A 23,962-nucleotide genomic window follows, 5' to 3' on the forward strand; every position below is an offset into this window, starting at 1 on the left:
GTCTGAAGGCTAGGCCCCAAGGCTACAGAGTCACAGACTATGAGTAGCACTGTGGCACAGTGCTGAAACTTGCTTGTCAGACTGTGGTCTCTTCTCATGAGAGTCTGTCAGACAGTCTGACTGAGAAAGGAAATGGTCTTAATCTCTCTCACTGACAGTGCTTCAGCTCTTGTCACAGCCAGCAGAAGCAACCTGCTAAGGTTCCTGGCTTGCCTCTGGGAACAAATCTTAATTTAAAAATCATAAGTCCTCTTGAGGTACAGCCAGGTCAGAAGGCAGACAATAACTTCCTCCGAGCCCCGTGTGTGACTAGGACTGTGACTGGGCCTGAGAGAGCACATTTTGTGGAGTTTATGTCCTTCTTTTTTTCATTTTAAAAATTTATCTATTTTATTATTTTTTGAATACAAAAGAGCAAAATAGGAAATTTGTTTCCAGAAATATAATTAGAGCCAAAAGTGCAAATAGTATACCAGAAATCTAAGTTCTTAAATGTTAAAAATACTATGCAGTATGTCAGATGAGTGTGTTTATAGCATCCTCTGGATTGTTCTCATACGGCATAAGGATCCTGGCACATGGTGCTTTGACAAATTATTGAAGGATTCCTTCTTGAGCAGGGACCTTTGGGAGTCAGGAGGATTGCTGGGAGTGAATGGTCTTCTCCTTCATACATTGCTGGTCTCTGGTGTGTGCATCTTTCATTCCAGACAAGTGACAGGACTGTGATAAATAGCATGTATTAGGTAAATATTACTGAGGAATAAAAGGCCCAGGATTGAGCAGGTTGCACAGCAGATTTCTCAAGCAACAGTGCTACTATGAGCAGAAGCAACCAGTTCTGTTCTCCATACTACCTGTTTGGGAATGCATTTGCAAAGACCTGTTTCTTACCAGCATTACAGAAAATGCCAAAGATTTTACATAGTCATATTGGTCTATCTGCATCTGACTTATTCTAGAACTGGTTTGCAACATTAAATATTAATTTTAACTTCTATATTCTCTGATATAGTTCAGAAGATCAGGCTTCTTGCACACTTCAAGCTCCTAGCAAACCATTGAGTAAGGTTAGAGTGAACCATTCTTGGAGGTTAGAGTGGGCACAGAGAAACAGGACTGAGCTCTAACATAGCATTCCAGCAATCAGTTTTCATCAGCTTTAGAGTGGTGGTAATGAGCCTTGCCTGGCAAAAGCTCTAACCCTGAACTAATGGCTGGTATTAAAGTACTTGAAGAGCCCTGAAGAGAAGGTGCAGTGCTAGTGCCAAATATTACTCTTCTTAGAGGCTGTCAGATGCCTTAGCAGTCTGTGTGCAGTTCCTAGTGGCTCTCCAGCATTCTTGATTCTTAGTTTCACCCTGGGGAACTCTCCAGTTACTTCAGAACCCAGAAGCCCAGAAGAGAACTTGATGTCCACTACAACTCACTTTCTCAATATATTCCTCTATGCAGATACAAATTATCAGGACACTTCATGAGAGCAGTTTATGCCTATAAACAACTTCTTTCAATATATCCTTTGTGCCCTTCCCATACCTTTTTACATAAACTCTTTGAGTCTGTTTAGAAGTAAAGCATGATAGTCTAATCTCAAGTAATTTCACTCCTCTTTAAACAGTACATTTATGTACAAAATGAGCTGGAAATCAGTGTTAGCCACCAGGAGAGGTGATCTTGAAGTCATACTGCAGAAGGAGGTCATAGTTTTGAAGGAAGCTGATTAATTGCAGGTAGAGCAAACCTTTTGAAATAATGACCATGTGAGAATATTTACTTCATGTCGACTCGTAAGTAAAACCTGCTTAGAACAGCACTTTAGGAGATATTTCTGGTCAGAGCTCATTCTTTCAACACACATATAAAATAAAGAAATAAAGAAAATATATGAGGTGTGTTTCTAGATGTAATCTGGTTGCAGCTACAAGACACTGTGCAATATGAGATGAATGCAATAGTACTACAAGAAGGATCCAGAGATGGAAAGAATGCCAGACTCTCACACGTGAAATTTGCATTATTTTAGTAAATAGAATAACATTCAATGTTGTTGAGGCCTATTTACCATGCAAGTCAGACCTATGAAAGGCTAAATCATAATGCTATTAGATTATGAGAGTTCAATTATTTCAAATTAGGAGAAGTGCTTATATTGCCACCTGCTGGGCTTCATTGCTTCACAGGTACACAAGACAGCTCAGCAAGCACGCTGTTTCTCAGGTGCCTCTTGCAGATACTGGGTTGCCAATAATTTAAAGATGAATGAACAAAGAGAGTCACAGAAAAAAAAAAAAAATTAAAAACCTATCATTGTTAATGTGCTTGTGGTTCCACCAGACTACTTCTCACTAATCCCCAAACTCCTCTTCGGAAAACTAACTATACAAACTGTTTTTTTGTTAAAATGCAAGTAAATCCATTTTTAAGGTCCATGTTTGGTCACCTGTACCACACGTGAAAGTACCTGTTTACAAGACAGAGCAAAAATATATTTTAATTACTGAATAGCGGGGCTGTTTTGTACAGTGTGGTATCTACTACAAAGACAGGGTAACAATAAGTTATTTGAACCCTTTTAAATAGAATAATTTACATATTTTCTATGCTGACTGTTGTAGTCACTTCTGTTGTTGTACAAATACTGTAGAGTGCAATGTCTGCTACTGTGAGACTGTATCAGTTTCCAGTTGTAATCAAGTGTCAGTGGAGCCATCATTTAATCCTGTTTTATGCAATGCAGTTCATCTACAAGATGATGCAGCAGAATTGGTGTAGATGTGAGAATGACCCAAATTGGAGACAAGTTTGCAGCAACTAAAGTGCTTCCTGAACACCTTTTCGCTCTTTAGATTTAGAAAATTCATGAGAATGGGAACTAGTAGAAAATTGCTGCATATGAGACTTTGCCATTAAAATGTTATACATTCTGTGAAAATTGTATTCTTTCTTGCACAAAAACAGATCTTAGGAAACAAGAAGAACACGAAATATTTGGGGGATTTTTGAATCTAAAAATTCTTTGGATGAAATAAAAAAATGAGGTGGGAAAAAATACTTTTAAAAAAATCAAAATCAAAGTTAAAGCCCTTTACTTTTACTCCTAAACAGATTTTGGTTCCTTGACCATAATGCTATTGAACAGGGACAAACAACAACAGGGACAAACAACTTCCTAAAACTAGCAAAAGACCCAACCCTAAAAATGCTTGGTTTTCACCTGTGCATTTGCTTTATTCTTTCCACTGCCAGGTCAGAGGATTTATGGCTGTTTAATCAAGATTTTCTTGGAAAACATGTAATTGAAAAATGTGCTTCACATGTATGTTTGGCATTCACCAAAGGATTCTAACCCTCTATTTCTCTTAGACTTTAGGTGATGCACTGAGAAATACAACATGAGTGGAAATAGCTGGGGTTTTTTAAGTCGTTCAGCCATGTGCAGCTTAGAGCAAGGAACATCACGCATGCTGCAAAATCTGTCTGCAAATAGAAATATTAGCTTATTTGGATTATCATAGTTAGAATGCTTTCAAGGTCAGAACCTAGTGAGTTGAACTTAGCTGGATGTTTAAATGTAATGCTGCAGACTGTTGCATGGCAGCATGGTTGGACAGCTTCAGTTGCAGCTTGTCCTCTCAGAAAGGCAAAAACTTCCTTACTGACTCAAGTGGAACAGATCAGAAACATATATATTACCACAGTGTGGAAAAGCACTGGGTATGTACTCTAACTGTGCTCTCAACAGCTGGTATATTTTTCCTGCTCTTTACTCATGACAAATATTTTGCTTGCATTGAAGACTGCCACTCCCAATACCAGCTAAGCTGGGTTTTCATAACCACTTTCACTAATGAGAGAAGTGATTATTTGACATATCTTCATGTTGATTTCATCCATACAACATATCTACATGGTTCTGCAAGGGCTGATTTATTTTACTAGGATGATACTGCAGCTTTTGGATGACAAAAGAATAGGTACTTCATATGGCTGTTTGAAACTAATGACCTAGATCAGTGTAATTTTACTGTGCAGAATTTTATTACATAATTTTATTTAAATTACTGAAAACACATAATGAAAATAAATTTGAAAAGAAAATACAAAAGTCTACCCCATAAGTCACAAGCAAAACAATCATCTACAAAGAGAGGTGTTGTAAACAGGTTTTGGGCATGAAAAAAATGCATACTCAAACTGTGGATAATAGCGACAGATAGAGGCTATAAATTGGATTAAGGACACTCTCAAGAAACAGAAGAAAAAAAAAACAGAAAAAGGGCTGTGTTTTATTAAACTTTGACTTCAAATAACTGAGTTTATCTTTCCATTTATTGCAGGCTGGAGCTGTGAGGGTCAGAGTTATCCTCCCTGATCTTTTTTGGAGTGCTGTGAAACTCCTAGATTTGCCTAGAACACACTGACATTTAGGTGCTCCCTAGAGTAGGAAGTTAGTCTGTGGTCACTTAATAAGGACCTTGGGACTTAAGTTACCAAACCCCCTTCTCCATAGGCAAATTTTCCCTTAGAAAATTTCCCTTAGCAGACTATTAATATTTGAGAGGATCACATTCCAGAAAAAAAAAAAACATCAAACTATAGATCTGATAAGACTCCAGAAATTTTTGCTTAGTTCTGATAAAAAACTCTCAAGACATTCATAACATCTATATATAATTGCTGGAACTTTACTGGATAGAAGCTTTCTTTATTCTTCAGTCTTAGAAATACTATGCTAACATTATACTTGTCCTGTGTTCATCATCAAGCCCACAGACCTTCTTCAGATCCTTCTCAACGTGACTTTTGTAAAGCCAACAGCTCATTCCAGCTTCCAAATACTGTACAGTTGTCTAGTTAAACACAGCTGTATCTCTTGAGATATGTAGGCACATAACTCCTTTGACCACAGATGCTCAGGAGAAGGAGAAAGGCCTCTTACCTCTGCTGAAAATAAACTGCCTGTCCAGACCACTTCATACCACAGTCATATTTCTGACAACTCTCTATTCTCTTTGACATTCAGGTCAGCTTTACAGACCAAACTGAATAGGAAACACTAGAGAACCTGCTGATATTCTCCACATATTTTTTCAAAAGAGCTAAGACAAGATGACATGGGTGTCCTCCCTTGTCTTTTCAGAAGTCTAAATTTTGCTAAAGCTGGTATTCTGGAAGTTGTGCTGGGTATTTTTAGTGCCACATCATTGAGGAATCTGGTATCTACTCTGCTATGTTACCTACATGAGATGAAGTTTGTAAAATATTCTTGGGATCCTGGGCATGTCAAGGTTAAGTATGCTAAAGTGGAATTCTGTGAGTGTTCACTTCTACCATTGTACTTGGTTTATGAAAATTCAGAGCTGAAATATAGCCTGCATGAAAGATCTAACAGCCTCTCTGTCTTTGAGAAGCCAAACAGACTGAGCCTCTATATTCTTGTAGCCACAATTGTGTTTTCCAAGATGCATACTCCTTTCTTCTATCTTCTGAGTGATAAAATGTAAATATTTCATATTAAGGGATTTAAAGCCCTCCATGTGGCTCTGCTGTATTATTTGAATGTAAACAGATTATAGCTCTGTAACATGGAGTGTAGTGTGTGATCCATGTTTCTGACTTTGGCTTCTTTCATGCTGCACACATTTTTCAGCCTCAAGGCAATACACTGAGAAGTTTACTATTCTCCAAGAGGTATTCAGAGAAGATATCTCTGAATGCATCAAATAAGCCTAAATGGTAGATATGGGGACACAGGGAGAAAAACAACTAGAGAGAAATCTATGGTGGCTAGCAAACCAGCATTTGTTACAAAGAGGGAGTAGACTGGAGAAGGAGGTCTTGGAAATCTGCATTTATCACAAGCTGTATCTGGCAGAGCCTTTATTTTGCATCTTTCCAGCCTTTAAACCTGGTATAAATAGCAGTAAGTATGACTTGTTTTGAATTGGATGTATTACAACAATAAAGTGTGAAAGTAACCTGAAAAAGTCAGTTTCCTAACTATTTAGCTTTACAAGTCCTAAGAGCGAACTTACGTAAATCTTTTTTCCCTTTAAGGTGCCAGAGAAAGCAAGGAAGGCAAAGCACTTAATTGTTTTGAAATCAATCTCCTCTTTCTGATGAGACTATCTTCCATTTGAGACTGTATACTTTAAAATTTTTTGTCCAGTGATCTCTCACTGCTGCTCTAAATATGTCTTTATCACAATATGACTTGGCAGTCTGATTCAGCTTCCAAATACAGGTACAAATCTTAACCCAATTCAAACATTCTTACCTTAAAAAGCCTTGTTATTTACATGTTTCACAGGGGAGGGCCCACATTCTCGGAGAGATGGCGCCATTTTAAAAATATATGCATCTTTCTGTTTCTTCTTTTTATTTGCTAACTTTGAATTCCTGAATACCTACTCCAGAGATACCACTAGCTGTAGGAATGTGCTAGAAACAGGTCCCCAGGCAGACCATGTGTCGCTATAGGACACATGAAGGCACAATGCGAGCCGCTGCTATTGCAAAGGTGAAAAAGAGGAAGGTTATTTTCTGACTCCAGGATTTATACTTTTCCAAAGGTGACAGTGGATTGGAGGGTGGATGTGCCACCTCTCCAATGACATTGGACAAACTACTGGTACATCAAATTTCTTCGCCTCTATAGAGGAATGCAAAACAATAGATTGTTTACAGAAAGTTGCATGAGAAAGTTCTCTACAATAATGTAAACCCAGAAGGCTTCAGAAAGAATCATGGCAACACCATGCATTCAGGCTTGGAGCATGACACCACTAGAAAGTTGATGAAGGATGGTGTTGGGATGGCTTCTTGTTTGAAAATCCTAATGCTGGTTTATTGAAAATCAGGATACAGCTTCAAATATAGTCCAGGGACAAGAACCAGGATGACTTCAGGGTCTAGGACTATATATGAGGTAAGAGAGGCAGTCCAGAGGGTTAGGGTCCAATGGGAGTAAGGTAAAATGGTGCAAAAGTGGGGTTAGGGAGAGCCATTGGGGATTGACTGGAGCTAAAACAAGACCAATGGGGATTCAGGGACAGGAGAACATTCTAGAGGATATACATAAATAGAAATGAGAGCTGAATACGGGTGGTCAGAGCCAATGGGCCAATGGGACAACAGAACTCGGAGGGAATTAATATATGAACAAAAAGGCCTGTGTGAAAGAGGCTTCTCACCCTAACCTTGGGATGTATTACTTATTGTAACCTTTCAAAGGTCAAGGGACGATTTTAGTAAGTAGTCCTTGGGCCTCCATGACTAGTTACTTGCAATATTTTTTCTTAAGACTTCTGCAAACTGTTTTCCATCCTAAAAAATATATGTCAATTATTATATTTCATAATCATCTGGAAAAATATTGGAGTCCAGTGTTATACAGGCTATACTGTAATACAAGCCTGGCCTAAATTCGTTCATATTATACCTATGCATAACTTTTAAAAATTTTGTTTGTAAAAATCCTGTCACATCCTACTGAAAATCTCAGCAAACTCCTAGAAAATTCTGGGTCTCTTACTTCTGAGTTTGACTAGCAACAAATTCCTGCTTGGAAATTTTTCAGTTGTTTTCTTCTGGAAAGACATCTCTTTGATCTGAATATGTACAGGCTATCCGGGAGGCACTTAAGTGGATTTTTTTTGAGAAGTTAAAGAGTCTGGCCTCCTGGAGTCTCTCTTGTCAGGTACATTTTCCTGCTGGTGTCAATTCTTTCTTCTCAATTCTGTGAAGATTATACATTTTTTTCTTCACCTGAAAATGACAGAAGTTTTTTGAAGAAATATATATTTAGGAGGAGTACCCAATTCTTGCATGCTCCAAAGTCAACAATATTCTGTGTATGTCTGTTACGATATTGACCAAGGAATAAACAGGAACAGCATGCAAGAATTTAGACAGTTCCTCAAGCAACTTCTTGGAGGGTTTTCCAGGCTTGTAGGTTTTGTTTCTTGGTGGACTTCGCACTTTTGTTGAATCCTGCTTTTGTACAATCCTACCATGATGCTGGGGGTGGCATGTCTCCAGATACAGCAAACTTGTTTGTACCCACTGTGGTTGACACAGTCCAGAAATACAAAATTCAGAGCCTTATCCCCACTGACAGTGAAGCAAAACTAATCACAGGACCTTCAAAGAAAATACTAATTCAGGCAAAAGACCACCTACAATTCCTTCTTCATGGATCAGCTCCATAAACTGGGTAATAAACCCAAAATTCTCAACTATGAAATTCTATTAAGCAAATATAGGCTTTGAAAGCTTGTGTGCCATCATAAAAAATAGCACAATCCAATTGGATTAAGACATATACATGTGTCAGCATCTGATCATCCTCTACTCATACAGTACAGTATATACATACATACGTAGGATTTGTTTCAGTGAGTATAGGATCAAAAATCATGTTTACAAATCCTAGACTAAAACTTAAGCATTCAAATGTCTGTAGTCAATACTGAAAAAGTAATTTCTACATAGTGCCATATGCTTCCTAGGTTTGTGGCCTGAAAAGAGAATTCACAGATCCATGTAAATGGTCACTATCTTTAATTAGAAACTGACATTACATTTACAAATGTTTTGTTCCTCAAGTTGTGGTCTATTTACTGCTAGCAGTCTTTAAGATAAAAGGTCCATGAAACTGTCTTGTTCAAGCCTATCAAGCATTCTTAACTACTGCTCTTAAAGATGCAGGACCTTTTAATGTTTGTATGGTAACTGTGACATTTTCAACTCAAGAAATTATAACACTTTACATATAATATAACTACAGTTTGGATTCTTTCATTAAAGCCCAATTTTTCAAGTCTGCAGCTAAACTCTTCTAGCTTGACTATGATCTTCTGATTTTCTTTTATAAAATGCCTCTTTTTTTTTAATTTGAAACTGGTAGGTTCAAATGGCTGAATTAAAACATAAGTCATGGCTTTTATTTATGATTAGAAAGTGCATGCTCATTTGTTTAATGTGATTGAACTTTGCTTGTCAATCCATGTCCTAACTTTCTGTACATTTTGTCCAGGAATAGTTTTAGCTGCTATCAGCACAACTGTGGGAAACTAGATGACACGTTACTGGTTATGAAGTACCAGAAGATATTTTTCAGCTCTTTAAATGTGCTGTGGCATTAGGAAACATGGGATTCAGCTGGAAGTAACACTGAGCCAACAGTCAACGAGACAAGGTTAAATGACAAATCACTAAAGTATGGAAACAAAGGAAGCAAAGTAGCTCAGTTTCTCATTTCCTCTTCCTCTCCTGCAAAAAATGTCAAAATTATACATGCCAAGCAATAATAAGAAATGCTCATAAGATCTTATTTTGACTCTGTTGAGAGCAAATAATGAAGGCACTCTAAGTGCTTCTCCCAGTAAACAATGCTTGCTTTGACTTCACTATCATCACTGGCAAACACACTAGCACTGGTGAGCTCAGCAGAAAAACATGTGACAGAGTAACCTTGGGATGTGAGTGACAGTCTGAAATGGAACAATATGCACTCCTATGTCAGTGATTTTTGTATTTCTACATAGTTTGGAAATCATTATTCCCATGAAGTTGCAGAGAGAAGGGAATCGCACAGCCTTTAAGATCCTTCCAAGGACTGTTGGCTCCAGCTGAGTTTCTGCATGCTCTGGTCTCACCATCAGCCCTCACAGCCCAATGCTGACTTTACTTTGTGTGTGGTAAGGCTCACCATTTCTCAAATTCAGAACTCAGCAGCAATCACTGACTAGCAGAGACAGCTCTTCATTTGACAGATCCTCATTTCCCTTTTTAAAAGATGATGTGGAAAACATACTCTAGGCTTATGGCTTCAGGAGTTCCTCTAAAATGGTATTTCTGGTTAAGACATAATGTACACTTAATATTGGTACTTTTTTATTGTTCATAAACATTCAGCTCATCAGAGAGATTTTACTGCTTTTTGGGAAAAAAAATCCAGAAACCAAAAAATATACAAGTGTAGGGCTGACAATGAAACACAGAAAACATGTTCTGGGTGAAATCTCTGAAATCTAAAATTGTCAAGACAATAAGCCTAACTTTCAGAATGAAACACAGGGACTTCCATATATAAATCCCACCACGAGACAGAGCTGAATTTCTAATGCCAAACTCTGCAGTGACTCTGCAAAGGCTTAATTTATTTAAAATATGTTTTTGCTCTTGAAGTGGATGTAGTGAATCTCGATGACCCAATAAGGCAGATGTAGCCAAAAAATGCTTATAGTGTCTAAGAAAAGAGAATATTCCAAGAAGAGGAAGAGGGGACACAAAGGTGAGATTGTATGATATCCATAATCCTCTAATTACCAAACCACTTGTTAGTGAGCCAGCACTTGGTGTGATTTAGAACAGCCTCAGGGGCTTGTCAGCCAGCAGCTCCTAGGAGCCAGTCTAACAATCACAAACTAGTGCCCCTGTTCTTCTGTCCTCAGGCTACATGCCTTCTTCCCAGCCAAAAGGAGGAGGGATGGCACTGGTCCAGCTCTGACAGCACCTCATCTTATGCTGGAGACACTAAGAACAGATCTGCAGGGTTTACACAGCTTTGTTCCGTAGAACAGAAACTGAACCTTTGACTCCTGAAGATATCTATCTTTAGACTATACAATCCTCATTCCAAAGATGAAAGGGCTGCTGAGGTACCATTGATTGTTTTGGAATTTATTTTCACCAAAGAATGCTGGTACTTCTCCAGTCTGAATTAACAACACGCCAGGGCTGGAGCCAGGAGTTTCTCTAATAACAGAACAAAGACTTCTTGTTTCACTTACTCCACAAATCACACAGCTTGATTGCTTGGAAAAGAAAAGTTGTTGGTACCCATATTTCATTTTAGTGTGTATGAAAGCACTCACTTCCTCTGATTTGCAAGTACAATAGTAAGTGTGAATGCTCTGAGAAAAGTCACATCAATCACATAATACATAACAGACAACTCTAGGCCTTAAGCCCATACATGAGGTACAGTTTCTTTCATGGTATCAGGAAGCCTAGACTCCTAGTTCACAACTTGTACTGGATTATGTCATACCTTTTGAATAACCTCACCACTTAATAAAATGCTTCAGAGTAAGTAAAATAATAATTGCTCTCTGCTGTACCTTGTGAAAGGGAGTATTACTTTTTTCATATGTTTAGCCCATTCCTATACCAATGTGTTTTGGCACTCATTCCTCCACATAACGTAACAGCATTTTTCTAAATAGCACCTTCAAACACATTCTCCATGGCTTTTTTGTATAATACCCAGTCTTCCAGCCAGCACTGGCTCTCTGTTATGGCCACACTTGGCATACAGAGAGCAGGGTGGTATTTTATGCCAGCCATCTGGCACATCATGCTCATTTTGTCTTGACATTAAAATGTTTTCTTTTACAAAGTTCATGACCAAGATGTGCTTCTCTGACTTACAAATTTTTTGACATGATGAGTTTACTGAGCTGAGGATAAATTATATGGTCAGTATCATTCTTAAATAAAAAGAGGGCACTTCTGGGTGTTTTTCTAAAAACAACCTGTGTCTGCTTCTACCACATGACTGTATTCCTTTACATGAGAAGGTTTCACTTGTAGCAGTCAAGGGCTTCATAAGATGCAGTTACATATGGATGTGAACACTGGAGTGCTCCAAACAAAAAAAAGCCCAAAAAACTGGAGAACCCAAACAAAAATGAAAAAACTTAAAGGAGCTACTTGGTTTCACTGGTTAGTCAAGTTCGGCTAAAGGTCCTTACACCAACCAGAGATTCTCTGACACAGGAGAAGCAAAATTTTGTTTTCAACAAAGTAATTTTCAGTATTTGACTTTACACTTTAGTAGCAACTGCTGATTTTTACTCTGGAGACTTTTGGAGCACATGATATCATTACACAATAAAGTTTTGGTGACCATGTCTCTCCAGATGAATTTTATTTCTCTCATTGTTTGTCTGAAAGGCATGGATACATGTGTGTCTATTTATGCACACACACACAAACACACACACGAACACTTTATTTAGCTTAGGATAAATGTGTGTGTGTCTATGTATGTGTGAGCAGACAAGCATTTGTATGCATGTGTGCTACATCCACTTCACTTTGCACGTTTTGGTTTACAGGACCTCTGGTGGACAATCAGTCTGTCTGGAAGAAAAGTACGCCCACAAATATCACATGGAACTAGCTGGGCTTGGGCACTGGTCCAGGCAGCCTTATTTAAAGCATCAAGATCATAGAAACCTTTGGCTGGAAAATAAGAAAAAAAAAGTATCAACTTTCATTCTGGAGACCCACATTCAACTCTTTACGGAAAATATTTTCAGGAAATACCTGTTGACTGAGCAACCAAATCATATTGCTTTTGGAAATGAAAAAGAAAAGAAAGAAGAAAAAGAGTAAAAATTATATTAAAAAGACTGTTTTTTGTCCCAAGGGTTGAATTAAATTAACTTCAAACTGAATAATTTTGTCTTGTATGAGAGTACAGAGAAAACATCATGCTGTGTGTTATGATCTTATTCTCAGCTAATTATTAACATCTTTGCATACCTACTATTATCAGCAAATTCACTTTTTGGCTTTGCTTCAAGCTCTGTTTAACAAGCATGTGTTATCTGACCATGGCTATGGGGGGGAACATATTGTACTTGAGAAAATACTCTTTGTACTTCTCTGGACAAGGGCCCCAATTTTCTTCCTGTTAGAATCTATGTAAATGATACTAAAAAGTGGAGTAAAACTTAGATAAGCCAAAAACCTTGCAGACAAAAGCTACAGTACTTTAAAGCCACAACTTCCTGTGAGGTCATTGCATTGATGCATCTATTGTCATCTAAACATGAATCCAGCCTTACTCTCAGTTATTTTCCACTGCGGGAAGAAAACTGCTCTGAAAACTCAGGACCATTCTTCAAAAACTCAGATGTGTTTTCAAGATTTAATTTGGTTAAAAAAAAAAAATCTTGTTAACTTCCATCTTGAAATGGACTTTCCTTTTGAAATGGATTTTCACATAGTGCTGTTCCAAACTGATTTGCAAAAAGGCCAGGCAGGTTGCTTAATACCTGGATTCCTGGATTTAGATCTTAAGGATTTTCATTTGAAGTGCATGCAGAAAAAAATCTACATGGCTCAAATTGAAAACATGACATGACAATATAGAAAAAGATTTTAAAATCTGTTTTTTTTTTTCCTTTACACTGTTAGCAGTGAACAATTTTTGAAAGAAAAGTATTTGTGCATTTAAAAATAATCCATGGTTTCTGTCATTGGCACATAATAGAGCTCCTCATTAAAGGCCCATACAATTTTAATATGATTCATATCCAATGGTTCACATAACCACAATAAGCCTTAGATCTCTTAATATGCCTGTTCCTAATGTTCTTTTTGTTAGAAGAGCAACCAAGTAGTGTTTCTTTTCTTGGCTGAGACAAATACCCCTTTGCTTTCAGGAAATGAATGTGTATTTTCTGTACTTTGGAAAGTTTATGGAATATTAAAAAAAAATAAAAAAAAAAGGAGAGGGAGAAAGAGAGATGACTTTCTCCTTGCAGGCATGTGTTAGGCATTCCACAAACAAAACACTGTGTAATGAGGGCAGTGGTTGTCTTCCCTTGAGTTTTCAGAAAACTTATAACTTTTATAACTTTATGTAAGTTATAAAAAATTTTATGTAAGCACTTAGTATTTCTGAGCTTTTTTTTGAACATTGCCTGTTTCATTCAACAACAGGGTAATCCCTCCCCCCTGAGCTGAGAAACTTTGAGACATGCAGTGCATGCATGTGGTCTGAAGGTCAGTTAAAGCATTTACCACATGATCAAGAGTAAGCCTTATGGAAAAAGAACAACACTGAGATTATTTTCTCAAGGCCAGGAATATGAGGCAGCTGCAGGGGGAACAACTATTTTAGCTCAAGCTACAGAACTGATCAGGCTTGCATCAGCAGGCATTTAGGGACAGATGCGGAAAGCAGGTCAGTATCCCCAGAGGAACCGTGGGCACACAACACCTCACAGGAGATTGGTGGCATTTGATATGACTCACTGTGTAAATGAGACAACTTTCTGATCTCTATCTGGGAGCCTTCTGCTCGATTGTTTTTTCAGAGTGGTTGTCTTTCTGCTTTCACTCCTTTAAAATAATAGTGTATTTCAAAATAACCTGATTTGCCTTTTTGCATCCCCCTCTTTCACATGGAATTCTCATTTTTTCCATCTATTTTACCACCCTATGCATAATAATTAAAAAGTGCTTAACATCTAAAAAGGCAAATACAATGAAGACATCTTTTGAACACATCTTTTACTGCAGATTTTACTATGCTACTTGGCATCTGTTAACCAAGTTCCGATTTTATATTACTTCAACTTTGATGATTACTTTGAACATCTGGTTAGTGTTCTCAGTGATCCTGATCTCATCTGCATGTCTTCTGAGGATATATTTCTTTGTACTGCTGTAAACTGATCTATTGTATGACTCTTTCACAAGTGAGTTGTAGGAGACATTGTCTACTTTTCCAGACATTATGGGAAGCTGAGGGAAATTGTAGGGAATATAAAAAAAAGTGTGTGTGAATTAAATGCCTGTGAGGAAGTGGTCCAAACTTGGCCCAAAGTAGTTCAGACCAGCTGGCAGAGCCAGGGAAAGCATCCAGCAAGAAAGGTGAAATAACTTTATATGGGAATAGGAAGTTGTGGGAACAGCTTCCAGGCAAAGCATAGATAGGAATTTCTTTTCATCCTAGAGTGAACATACAACCCTCAGACACATATGACATCCTATCTCTGGAGATGCTGGGGATCATCAGTGTTCACTGATTTGAAGAAGTGGAACCTTACAAAACAGAACCCACAGCACAAACATGTAAAATTGGCAAAAATTAATTGTTTGCTTTGTACTACATATGTATTTTTCCCCACTGTGTGTATATTACAGTGTCTCACAATGAAAGCTTCTCAGACTTGTAAATAAAAAGGGATCAATATGGGTTGTTGACTGTAGAAGAATCTGGCTGAAGTATCTACAGCTATGTTGCCTGAGGGCATTTTATTTTAATGATTCTGTGTCGTGTCTGCACATTATTCTTGGATGTTTTTGCTTAAGACAGGCCTGTGTTAAAAGAAGTCAAAAAGTAGTAGTGTAGCTATGAAGCATTTTGCTAATCTATTTGTGTTTTGATTCAGGACACACTGACACATAGAGGGGAATGCCACCAGAGCCATCTTCCATGGATAGTGACTACTTTTACTTTCAAGACTTTATTAAAATAAAGTTTTCTTTCTGTGAAGCAGAAGGAAAGCTTAAAACAAACTGGAGAACAAAGTACTTGTAAACTGTTTACCTATTGCTTTAAAATATCTTTTTTAATTCCTCTCACTTATTTGCTCATCTCTCTTAATTTGGTCTGTAGCTTACCTTGCACAGTTCTGACTTCAGGTTTTTTGGGTTCTGGCCTTCTCAAGTGCTTGGGGAGGTTGTCATTCTCCCGACGCCATTTTTTCAGGCATTGTGGCTCATGTATACCAATAGATTTTGTTCCATACTCACGGCCACATATGTAGCAAATCACTGTTGGTGGCCGTCTTATCACTTTTGCCTGCAAATAACCATGAAGAAGAAGAAATAATGTTTTCAATATTCATTTTGAATCAGAATTACTTGTATGAAAGCAATCATGTAGATAAGGAACATGCTACCTGTGAAATCTGTGTAATTTTTTTCAGTCTAGTTTTGTCTGGAATCAATACTGCCTCATTAAGTGAGCACCTGGAACAGGAGGGTTTCTTCTGCAGATGCTGGGCTGACAGATGTGTGTGACTAATCTATACTTAGCTGTGTTAAGTTTCACTTCTTTTATTTTCATACCTTCAAGTTCATGAAAATGGTAAGTCTTCACATGCAGAGAAAACATCTCTGCTTCATCAGGTTGCAATGCAGCATCCACCTTAAATGGCTGAAGCCGTTTTTTACTTACCAAGCAGATGTAAAAGGGAAAGCAGCAACAAAAGCTTCATGAGCTGAACTTTTCACTTCTAGTACAATAACAGAAAGACTCCATTTTCTATCAGAACACAGCTCAAAGTGCTGTGATACTAAAGCCTTAGTATCTCTCTTAAGCTGGAAAGTGAGGTCAGCTCTCCCAAGAGGTGATTGTGGTTCTTTACCCAACTTTCAACACAGATCAGTTAGCTGGTGGAATTCTTGGCCTTCAAATATTAAAACCAAGCCAGGATATTTCAGGATGAGGGGCAAAATAGGAACTGCTGTTTGTTTATCCCAAAGGCCTTAGTGTGAACCTTGCCAGTGACTGCAGCAAGGGCAGAACTGGACTCTAAGCAAGTCATTGTTTCCACATTGAAGATCTGCTTTTGTTCTCAGAGGAAAACAGCTCAACAACAGAAGAAAAAGATTCCTCAACCTCAAACCTCACAAATACATAATCTAAGGCTGGAAAATGTATAATTACTGTAGTATTGCAGATTATGGACTCAGCTGTGTCCTTAGGCGCATCTTGGGCTAGGCGTGGTGTCAGTACCAGGCTCAGTGCTCAGGAAGTAGGATAAAAACATGCTGTAGAGAAGAACTTTGAGGCACACAGATGGGTTTCACAACTGCCAGTACTTCCTACACTTCTGACTGCAGAATACCAGTAAGAGATGAGCTATTCCCTGCCCTCCTCAAATTAGACGGACAGCCATGCCAGACCAAATACAGGAAAACCTTTCTCACTCAAACAAGAGTGGTGGGGGTTTTCATTTTTTTCCTCTGCTGCTGTGCAAGACAAAGCATAACCTGTTCCCATATTTATTACTCTTTCTGTCAGCCCATCAATGTGTTCATGAAATTCTGGGCAGCTCTTCTCGTATTTATGTTACAGTCTGAAAATGTCATTAGTGAACAATCTGCATAAGATTGCCTTCCTGTATCACACATGTAATCTCACTTACATGAAAGAAATACTACTCTATAAAGTCTATTTTTTCTGGGAAAAGTTGGACTTCATCTGGAAAGTTCTCACAGTGTCTTGAAACATAACATCCAAAGACAGACTCTCCGAGGACATTTTCATCATCTTGACTTACAAATGGAATTTCCTTGCTATCTTTGATAACACAGTATTTTATATAAGCATATTTTCTAATATATATAAAAATACAGCCTTCTTCTCCTATTTTTTAGATTAATACAGCCACAGCTATTTTAAAAACATCTTATAACTTTTCATTATCAAATTTCCCCTACTTCTTTACTTCAAGCTGTGAGCTAGAACTAGTCTGATTTTAAAGTAAGACTCTGGGTCCAGATACAGAGTCTTCTGAAGACAATATACATTTATTTGTAGGCTCTGGAGAGCTTTAGATAAGGATACTACAATCTAAACTCCTGAGGTCAGAGAATTCTTTTTAGTGTGCATGCCTGTTGTGGGTATGGTTATTCTATTTTAGAAATGGTTTTTTACAAAATGATAGGTGTAAAATCACTGGGAACACACTTTCCCCAAGAGTTCTCATTAGCCGGGTTCCTGCTATTAATTTAAATGGTTACTTATCGGCTGCAAACTAGGAAAGAGCCATTTGATTTATATTCAGATTGTAGGGACTCTTCATATGGTAACAGAAAAAGAAAAAGAAATCCTAGTACAAATGCAGGAATCTTCTCAAGTAGAACTGTCTGTCTTTTGCAATTTCCACATCTACAAATAGTACAGAATCAACAGGAGAAAGCACAATTAATTAAGAGAAATCAGATCACTCTTAGGATAGAATTGTTTTTATTCCAGAAAAATACTGAGATTGACCCATCACCATACATACAATTATATACACAAATTCTTCTCTGCACTCATGTTTAAGACCTGAAAGAGATTAGCCTAACAATCGGTACTAACAGATTTTTCTTTTTTAAATGTAGAATCCAAGATATTATAAGCTTTACTTGGAATTTCTACAGCTGATTATATTTACCCTTCATTTCTTTTTGTTTTCAGTGTGCCTATCCCAAATGTAACATCTGGTGGCCTGCAGTTTGAAACTAAACTATTTTTGGAAACACCACAGTTTTCCAACCCAAACTACTCACAAGCCAGTGGCTAGGCTCTCTGTTCACTGCTTTGTTTTTAACTTTCAAAAAGAGTTGTAGGGAAGGTCTGTTCCTGAGGATACGTGTTATTATAAAAATACCTACAAATACCTAACAGTGTAGTTAGGCTTTCCTCTGGTGTCTCAGTATTTTCTTTTTTACTCCAAGACTGCTAAGTATGTCTGTGTGACTATGAATGAAGTTATTTAGTTCAGAGGGCTATGCAACTATGTATTTTCAATAGACCTGACATTACTTAAGGTTAGCCCCAGGCTGCTGTTTTGGTGTTACATGAGGTCAAATCCTTCCATACTGCACAAAGCTTTTTATTTTTTCTTAAGTACACACAATAAGACTGAATCCCAAACTTCCCTACAAAAATATTTATCATCCAGGACTGCACACACCTCTTCCCTTATTATTTAATTATCCATTTATTTTAATGGGAAGAGGGGGGGCTCCATCCTGCTCTAGGATGGAGCTCATCATAGACTTGAATTGCCCATGGATTAGAGGTTCAGGAGAAGAATGGTGCAAGCACTTAGCAGCAGCATTCTATTGTATGAAAGCAACCCTTTTCATACATTCCTCTCTGCCAAGTAAAAAGCATTTTGCATAAGGATCACAGACAAGGTATAGTATGGGTCTCATGACTGTCCAAAGCTGCACTTCACAGCCTACAACAGCACTCATGTTAGGATCATATGCCTTGAACAGCAAGCTAATTCTGCAAGATTATGCATACAATTAAAAATATCACTCCACTGGAAGCATGAGATATCCCATTTTGCTCCTGATGTGCTTTCTTTTTAAATTGAGTACGTCAATACAATGAATAGCACGTCCATGTAGAAGCAAAGGAAGGACACAGTGATTCCCAATGATAATACTCAGTAAGTTTCATTCAAACCATCCATTCACTGTTGATTCTCATATAACTTTCTATATTTGCAAATTTATTTGTCAGTATTCTCCTAGCAAGGTATTCAACACCACTGCAATGTGGCAAAGAAAGCTCATCATTGAGCTTCCACCTTCATTAGAATTATACTGCACCTGAAGAAGCCTTCCCTTTACCAAGATGCTACATGGCTTTATGTTAGAGCAAAATACAACATCAAAGCTCTTGCTACACAAATTTTCAAGACTTACACTTAAAATGTATTACAATTCACCAAAGGAAGATCAGTGAAATCTTTTTAGGTAGTTACCCAGATAAGAAGAAAACAGCAGATGGCAGCACCATCTAATTGGCTTTTAAGATCAGCATTATCTACTGTCAAAAACCCTATAACTCATATATGCACAGCAAATTATTGATGCTCACTTACATGTATCACATATTTTTGTCTATGAAACAATAGAACATAGACTCTGTTTCAGTCCAAGTCTGAGTTTCAGTAGCTGCAAACACCACTTCCATTGTTTGAGGTGTCCACAGCAGAATCCAAAGCAGAATTTCTGAGCTGATGTGACCCTTGAGAGTATCTAAGCATAGGCTGTTATTCTACACAGCAAGACATGATTAACTCAGATGTCTTCAATGATTCTGAGAATGACGACAGGTACTGGAAGAGATAGCTTACAGAGGCTGTTCAGCCTTCACCTCTAAAGACATTTAATGCAGAACTGAGAAAGAGTTCTACTGGCCAAGTTGATGCCACACTTGCTAAAGGGGAGGGAACTCCAGGGCATAAAGGCAGAGGCATACAGGGAGAAGTGCTTGCAGTTGAAAAGTTAAAATGCACTTTACATGGTATACCACTAAATCAGTCAGAACTTTATTTTGGAAATTAGGAAGATACAGGTTTTTAATTTAGGGCATCTTTCATTGCATAAATTTACTTAACAGTAGCACTAATTCTCTTAAATATACAAGGGCTGGGTGTTTTTTTTTTTTTTTTCCAGTTATTGCTTTCCTCTGATGTTCTGCTGAATCAGGACTTTTAAGCAAGTACTTAAATAATTCACTGTCACAGTGAGTCTGTTAGATGAGACAGGGACTGCCCCAAATGCTTTCCAGCCAGGACCAGAACAGTAGCCATTTCACTTCACCACTAGTGAAGCACTGTTTTTTAACAGTATTAATAAGCAGCCGAGTAGCTGGTAAGGTGAGCAAAATGAAAACCATATGCTGGAAAAAGAGGAAGACTTTAGTGGAGACACAGACCTTGTCCCTGCTCATAACTAATCTGCAGTTATTGCATAAGCTTAGTGCTTTTCCATACCCTTCAATGTGTGGACATTTCAAAATGTTCAGATGGAAATGAAGATTCTCTCACAGAGAATTTAAATTTACAGGAAAGTAGCTTGCTTTGACAGTTTCTTATAAGCTGTCTGCAAGTCCTGAAGAACCCCTTGCATCACAGGATACTTCTTTCAATCTTCCCGTCCTGTATCTGCCTTTAATACATAATTCTGTACTAAAGAATTGACCTCAGAGACATAAAATCCATCATCTCTTCCAGAAAGTCACTGTTAATAATGAAGTCCCTCAAAGTCAACTACAAACTGCAAACTGTACAGCCTCATTAGTTCTGCTGCAACTGATGAACTGCAACTGCTTGGAAGTAAATGAGGAAACCTGTTGTTCACACAGAAGAACAGATTTGAACAGATTTCATTTTGGCTCTGCAGAGCTCACGGAAGTAAAAAGTGGCAATAATGCTGTTGTTCAGTAAGTCAGCAGACATGAGTGTATCCACAAAGGGAGCAGATATGTTGTGCAAGAGGGTAACATTTTTTACAGTCACTGTCAGTGCTTAACCACACTCTAAACTTTCCTTTTATGGGATCATAATTATAGAAAAATACCCCGTCCCTCTCTTTTATAATCTACAGAATTATGTGTGGTAGATTATACTCTCTGCTTCACACCCATGCCTTTCATTGAACCATCACCATTAGAGCAATGACAGTTCTTTGGGAAAGAGCACAATGTAGTGTAAACAGCACCACTTTTTCTACAACTATAAATGCAGCTGTGCAACACTTTGAACTGCTTGTAGCTAATGTAAAATTTGCTGATAAAAGCAAATTCGCCAAATATATATAAATTTTCCAAAATATATCAATCAGTGGCCTCATATAGCATAATAAATATATTTGCCAAAATATATCAGCTGTGGCCTCATATAGCCTAATAAAAAAAGGACTCATGAAGCCTTTAGTCTCATGTGAGCTAGGGTAATGCTATTATCTTAATTTTACTCAGCAGCTGGTAAACTAACGTTACACACTTTGCCTTCTAAAGCATCTTAAGAAATGCTCTGCATAGCATTGCATTCCTTTGGCGACTGAGAGACCTAAATCCCATTTTCAAAAGTAATGTAGCCAATCAGGATTCCAACCTACATTTGGAAAAAAAAAATAAAAAGGCCATTTAATTTGGACACTGGGCCTAAATTTAGACAACTATCTTACAAAACTTCTGGCCAAAAGACAGCTTGTGCCTGAAGAAATGCAGAAAAAAATATCCAATTTTCCAAAACTCTGTGTAGCTTTTGGATAATGTGAATCAGCTTCTTTATTCTTGGATCCTGAATCAAATTCAGTGGAAAAAAATATGCAGTCTTACTTATTTTGTTGTTGTTATACCCAGAATTGCTGCCTTTGAACATGCAGTCCTCAGTAAACTCATGTTACATGCCAAGGTTAAGAATAACAGTAAAATATGAAAATCATGTTTTCAAGTGCTGGATGCTTGCAGGACAATGAAACATTGCATTTCATGATAACTAAATAAAAATACCTAACATCTCCTAAAACATATGACATCCAAACCTTGCTTAATCTGCTCAATAGAATCTCCTAGGGAACTAAATCAAGCAATGGTCCCTCTTGGGGATATAACTCTAAAGGACAACAGAGAAACCAACTACTCCCATTCAAAAGGAAAATCAAAATAAATAGGAGTAAGTAGTTCACCTTATTCCTTTCCCAGTATTTCCCTTTTCTTTATCCTCTATTTAGCAATGAAAAATTTGCATGAAGCTAAAAGGTCCTTCTGAAGAAAAGTGATTTTAAATTTGATGGCAAGCCAGTCTCCCCTGGAGTGCCACACATCAAGATGCATGCACACCCTTTCATACAGCACATGCTTAGCAATTTACCTGGTCTGACACACCGGTGACTGGTGTAGCCCTGCTCATTCCTTGATAGGCCTTAGATGGATCACCCCTTGCTGAGCCAGGTCCGAATCTTGGTGCTTTACCAGATTTACTAGCACTGGGGCCACTTCCTTTGCAACACCTTTCATGCATGGGGAGACAGTCAGGAAAAAAAGTTTGGCCACAGTTTCTACATGGCACCAGCTGGGCTTGAGCACTATAATCAGCTGCTTCATTTTCATCTGTAAGTGTATAGGAACCAGAACCAGCAAGGATCTCAGGTTTCCTGGGCTCTGGCCTTTTAAGGTGCTTTGGTCGCTGATTGTTTTCGATACACCACTTCTCTAGGCACTTAGGTTCATGTATAGCAATAGATTGTGACCCAAATTCTCTTCCACAGATATAGCATTCCTTGAATGGAGGTCTTCTTGGCAAGGGTGTTTGAGACATGTCTGAAGAATCTGACTGTTGTGATATTACTGCAGTGCCTGGTCACCTTTTCTGGGATGCAGCTTCTAGGTGTACTACTTTTTTGGGGAAAATTCGGGGAAGATCTGTCACATAAGATCATGAAGCTTGCTCTAAAGGCAAGGTGCTAGAGGTAATAACAGGGGCTTCTTCAGCACTTGATAGAATACTGCAAGTTTTGTTCACGTTGTTTTTCCTGACATTTGTTTTCATGAAGGGTATCACATTTCAGGAAACTTCTCTCTCCTACGCAAAAAGAGCTTGGGAAAGTCTGTTATTCAAAATGATTCCACATCTTCTTAATCCACTTTCATGGGCCAAAATATATTAGGGACTTCAAAGCTGGAACACTGAATGTTATGGCTGTTTCAGGAGAGAAAGGGGGTTTCTGTGTGTTTTCCTTTTGTCTTTTGTTCTTACATGAACCTGAAACAAATGAAATAAGTATAAATTAATAAATGTGTTCACTCTAGTTAAGGTTCCAAACCACTGGTTTATCACAAGGCATAATTAACCTTACTAATCTGTTATATTTTTAAATAGCAGATAAATAACATCAAATATATTCTTAACCGCAGTGATCAGCTGAACAATGTAAATCCTCTGGTCCCAGAGGATTGTAAAATCATGAAGGACATGAAATAAGATGGGTTTGCACAAAGTGAAACTGATGACATGAGAGCGTTGGGTGTATAACCAATATGCTTTATTTTCAGTTACTGATATAACTGGTATTTCTTCAATTTATAAACTTTCAAAGGATATAAATTGAAGATACTAAAACATCATTTCCCTTTCTTCAGAGACATAAGAAAAAGTCCTTCAGTAGAGAGACATCAGTGTCCAATCTACAAATGGACAGTCAGAAAGGAATGTGTTCCCAGTCAATTTGGTTGAAGGAGGTAATTAGGTCCCTAAAGTCAGCACTTGTGGTGTCTCAAATTCTCTGACCAGTCTTGATTCTCCCAGTACAAGAGTGTTATTAATGAAATGGAGCAGGCTTCTTAATAATCAGGCTTATTGAGGTGCTTTGGGGGCTGAAGTACGTGCTGGATGAGAGAGAAAGGGGACTGCATTTGTTTAGTCTCCAGATATTAGAAGCTATGTTTCAGTTTTTCAATGTCCAGACTACCCCTGTAAACAGATAAATTTGTGATTTATCCCTTAAATGTTCATTTCTTCCAGAGTTTTGGGCTGGTCTTCCAAGGATTAAAAATATGTAATTCAGACTGTACACATGTATGGCAGAGGCTACTGTTTTAATTGCATGGAAAAATAAAAAACAAAAT

At 37.8% G+C, this 23,962-nt stretch overlaps 1 protein-coding gene and 1 pseudogene across 1 annotated transcript; both read right to left on the minus strand.

Annotated features, from left to right (window-relative positions):
- Nucleotides 1–12,103: 12,103 nt before the first annotated feature.
- ZNF475 (zinc finger protein 475) lies at nt 12,104–17,089 on the minus strand. The gene is made up of 3 exons (XM_077790164.1): nt 17,036–17,089; nt 15,433–15,613; nt 12,104–12,255 (listed from the first exon to the last, which is right to left on the minus strand). The coding sequence occupies exons 1-3, from the start codon at nt 17,087–17,089 to the stop codon at nt 12,104–12,106; spliced, it is 387 nt and encodes a 128-aa protein (XP_077646290.1).
- A 4,312-nt stretch (nt 17,090–21,401) lies between these two features.
- Nucleotides 21,402–22,655, minus strand: LOC144248222 (zinc finger protein 475 pseudogene; annotated as a pseudogene).
- Between the last annotated feature and the right edge of the window lie 1,307 nt (nt 22,656–23,962).

This window comes from Lonchura striata, chromosome Z (genome assembly GCF_046129695.1).
Source record: "Lonchura striata isolate bLonStr1 chromosome Z, bLonStr1.mat, whole genome shotgun sequence".
NCBI lineage: Eukaryota > Metazoa > Chordata > Aves > Passeriformes > Estrildidae > Lonchura > Lonchura striata.

Bases quoted from the DNA above. Each gene is read 5' to 3' on its own strand.
- ZNF475 (XM_077790164.1), bottom strand. From the start codon at position 17,089: ATGATGAAAATGTCCTCGGAGAGTCTGTCTTTGGATGTTATGTTTCAA. The intron at 15,614-17,035 runs GTGAGAACTTTC...GGTTATTTGCAG, and splicing joins ATGTTATGTTTCAAGACACT to GCAAAAGTGATAAGACGGCC. The intron at 12,256-15,432 runs GTAAGCTACAGA...CTTATTTTCCAG, and splicing joins TGAAGTCAGAACTGTGCAAG to CCAAAGGTTTCTATGATCTT.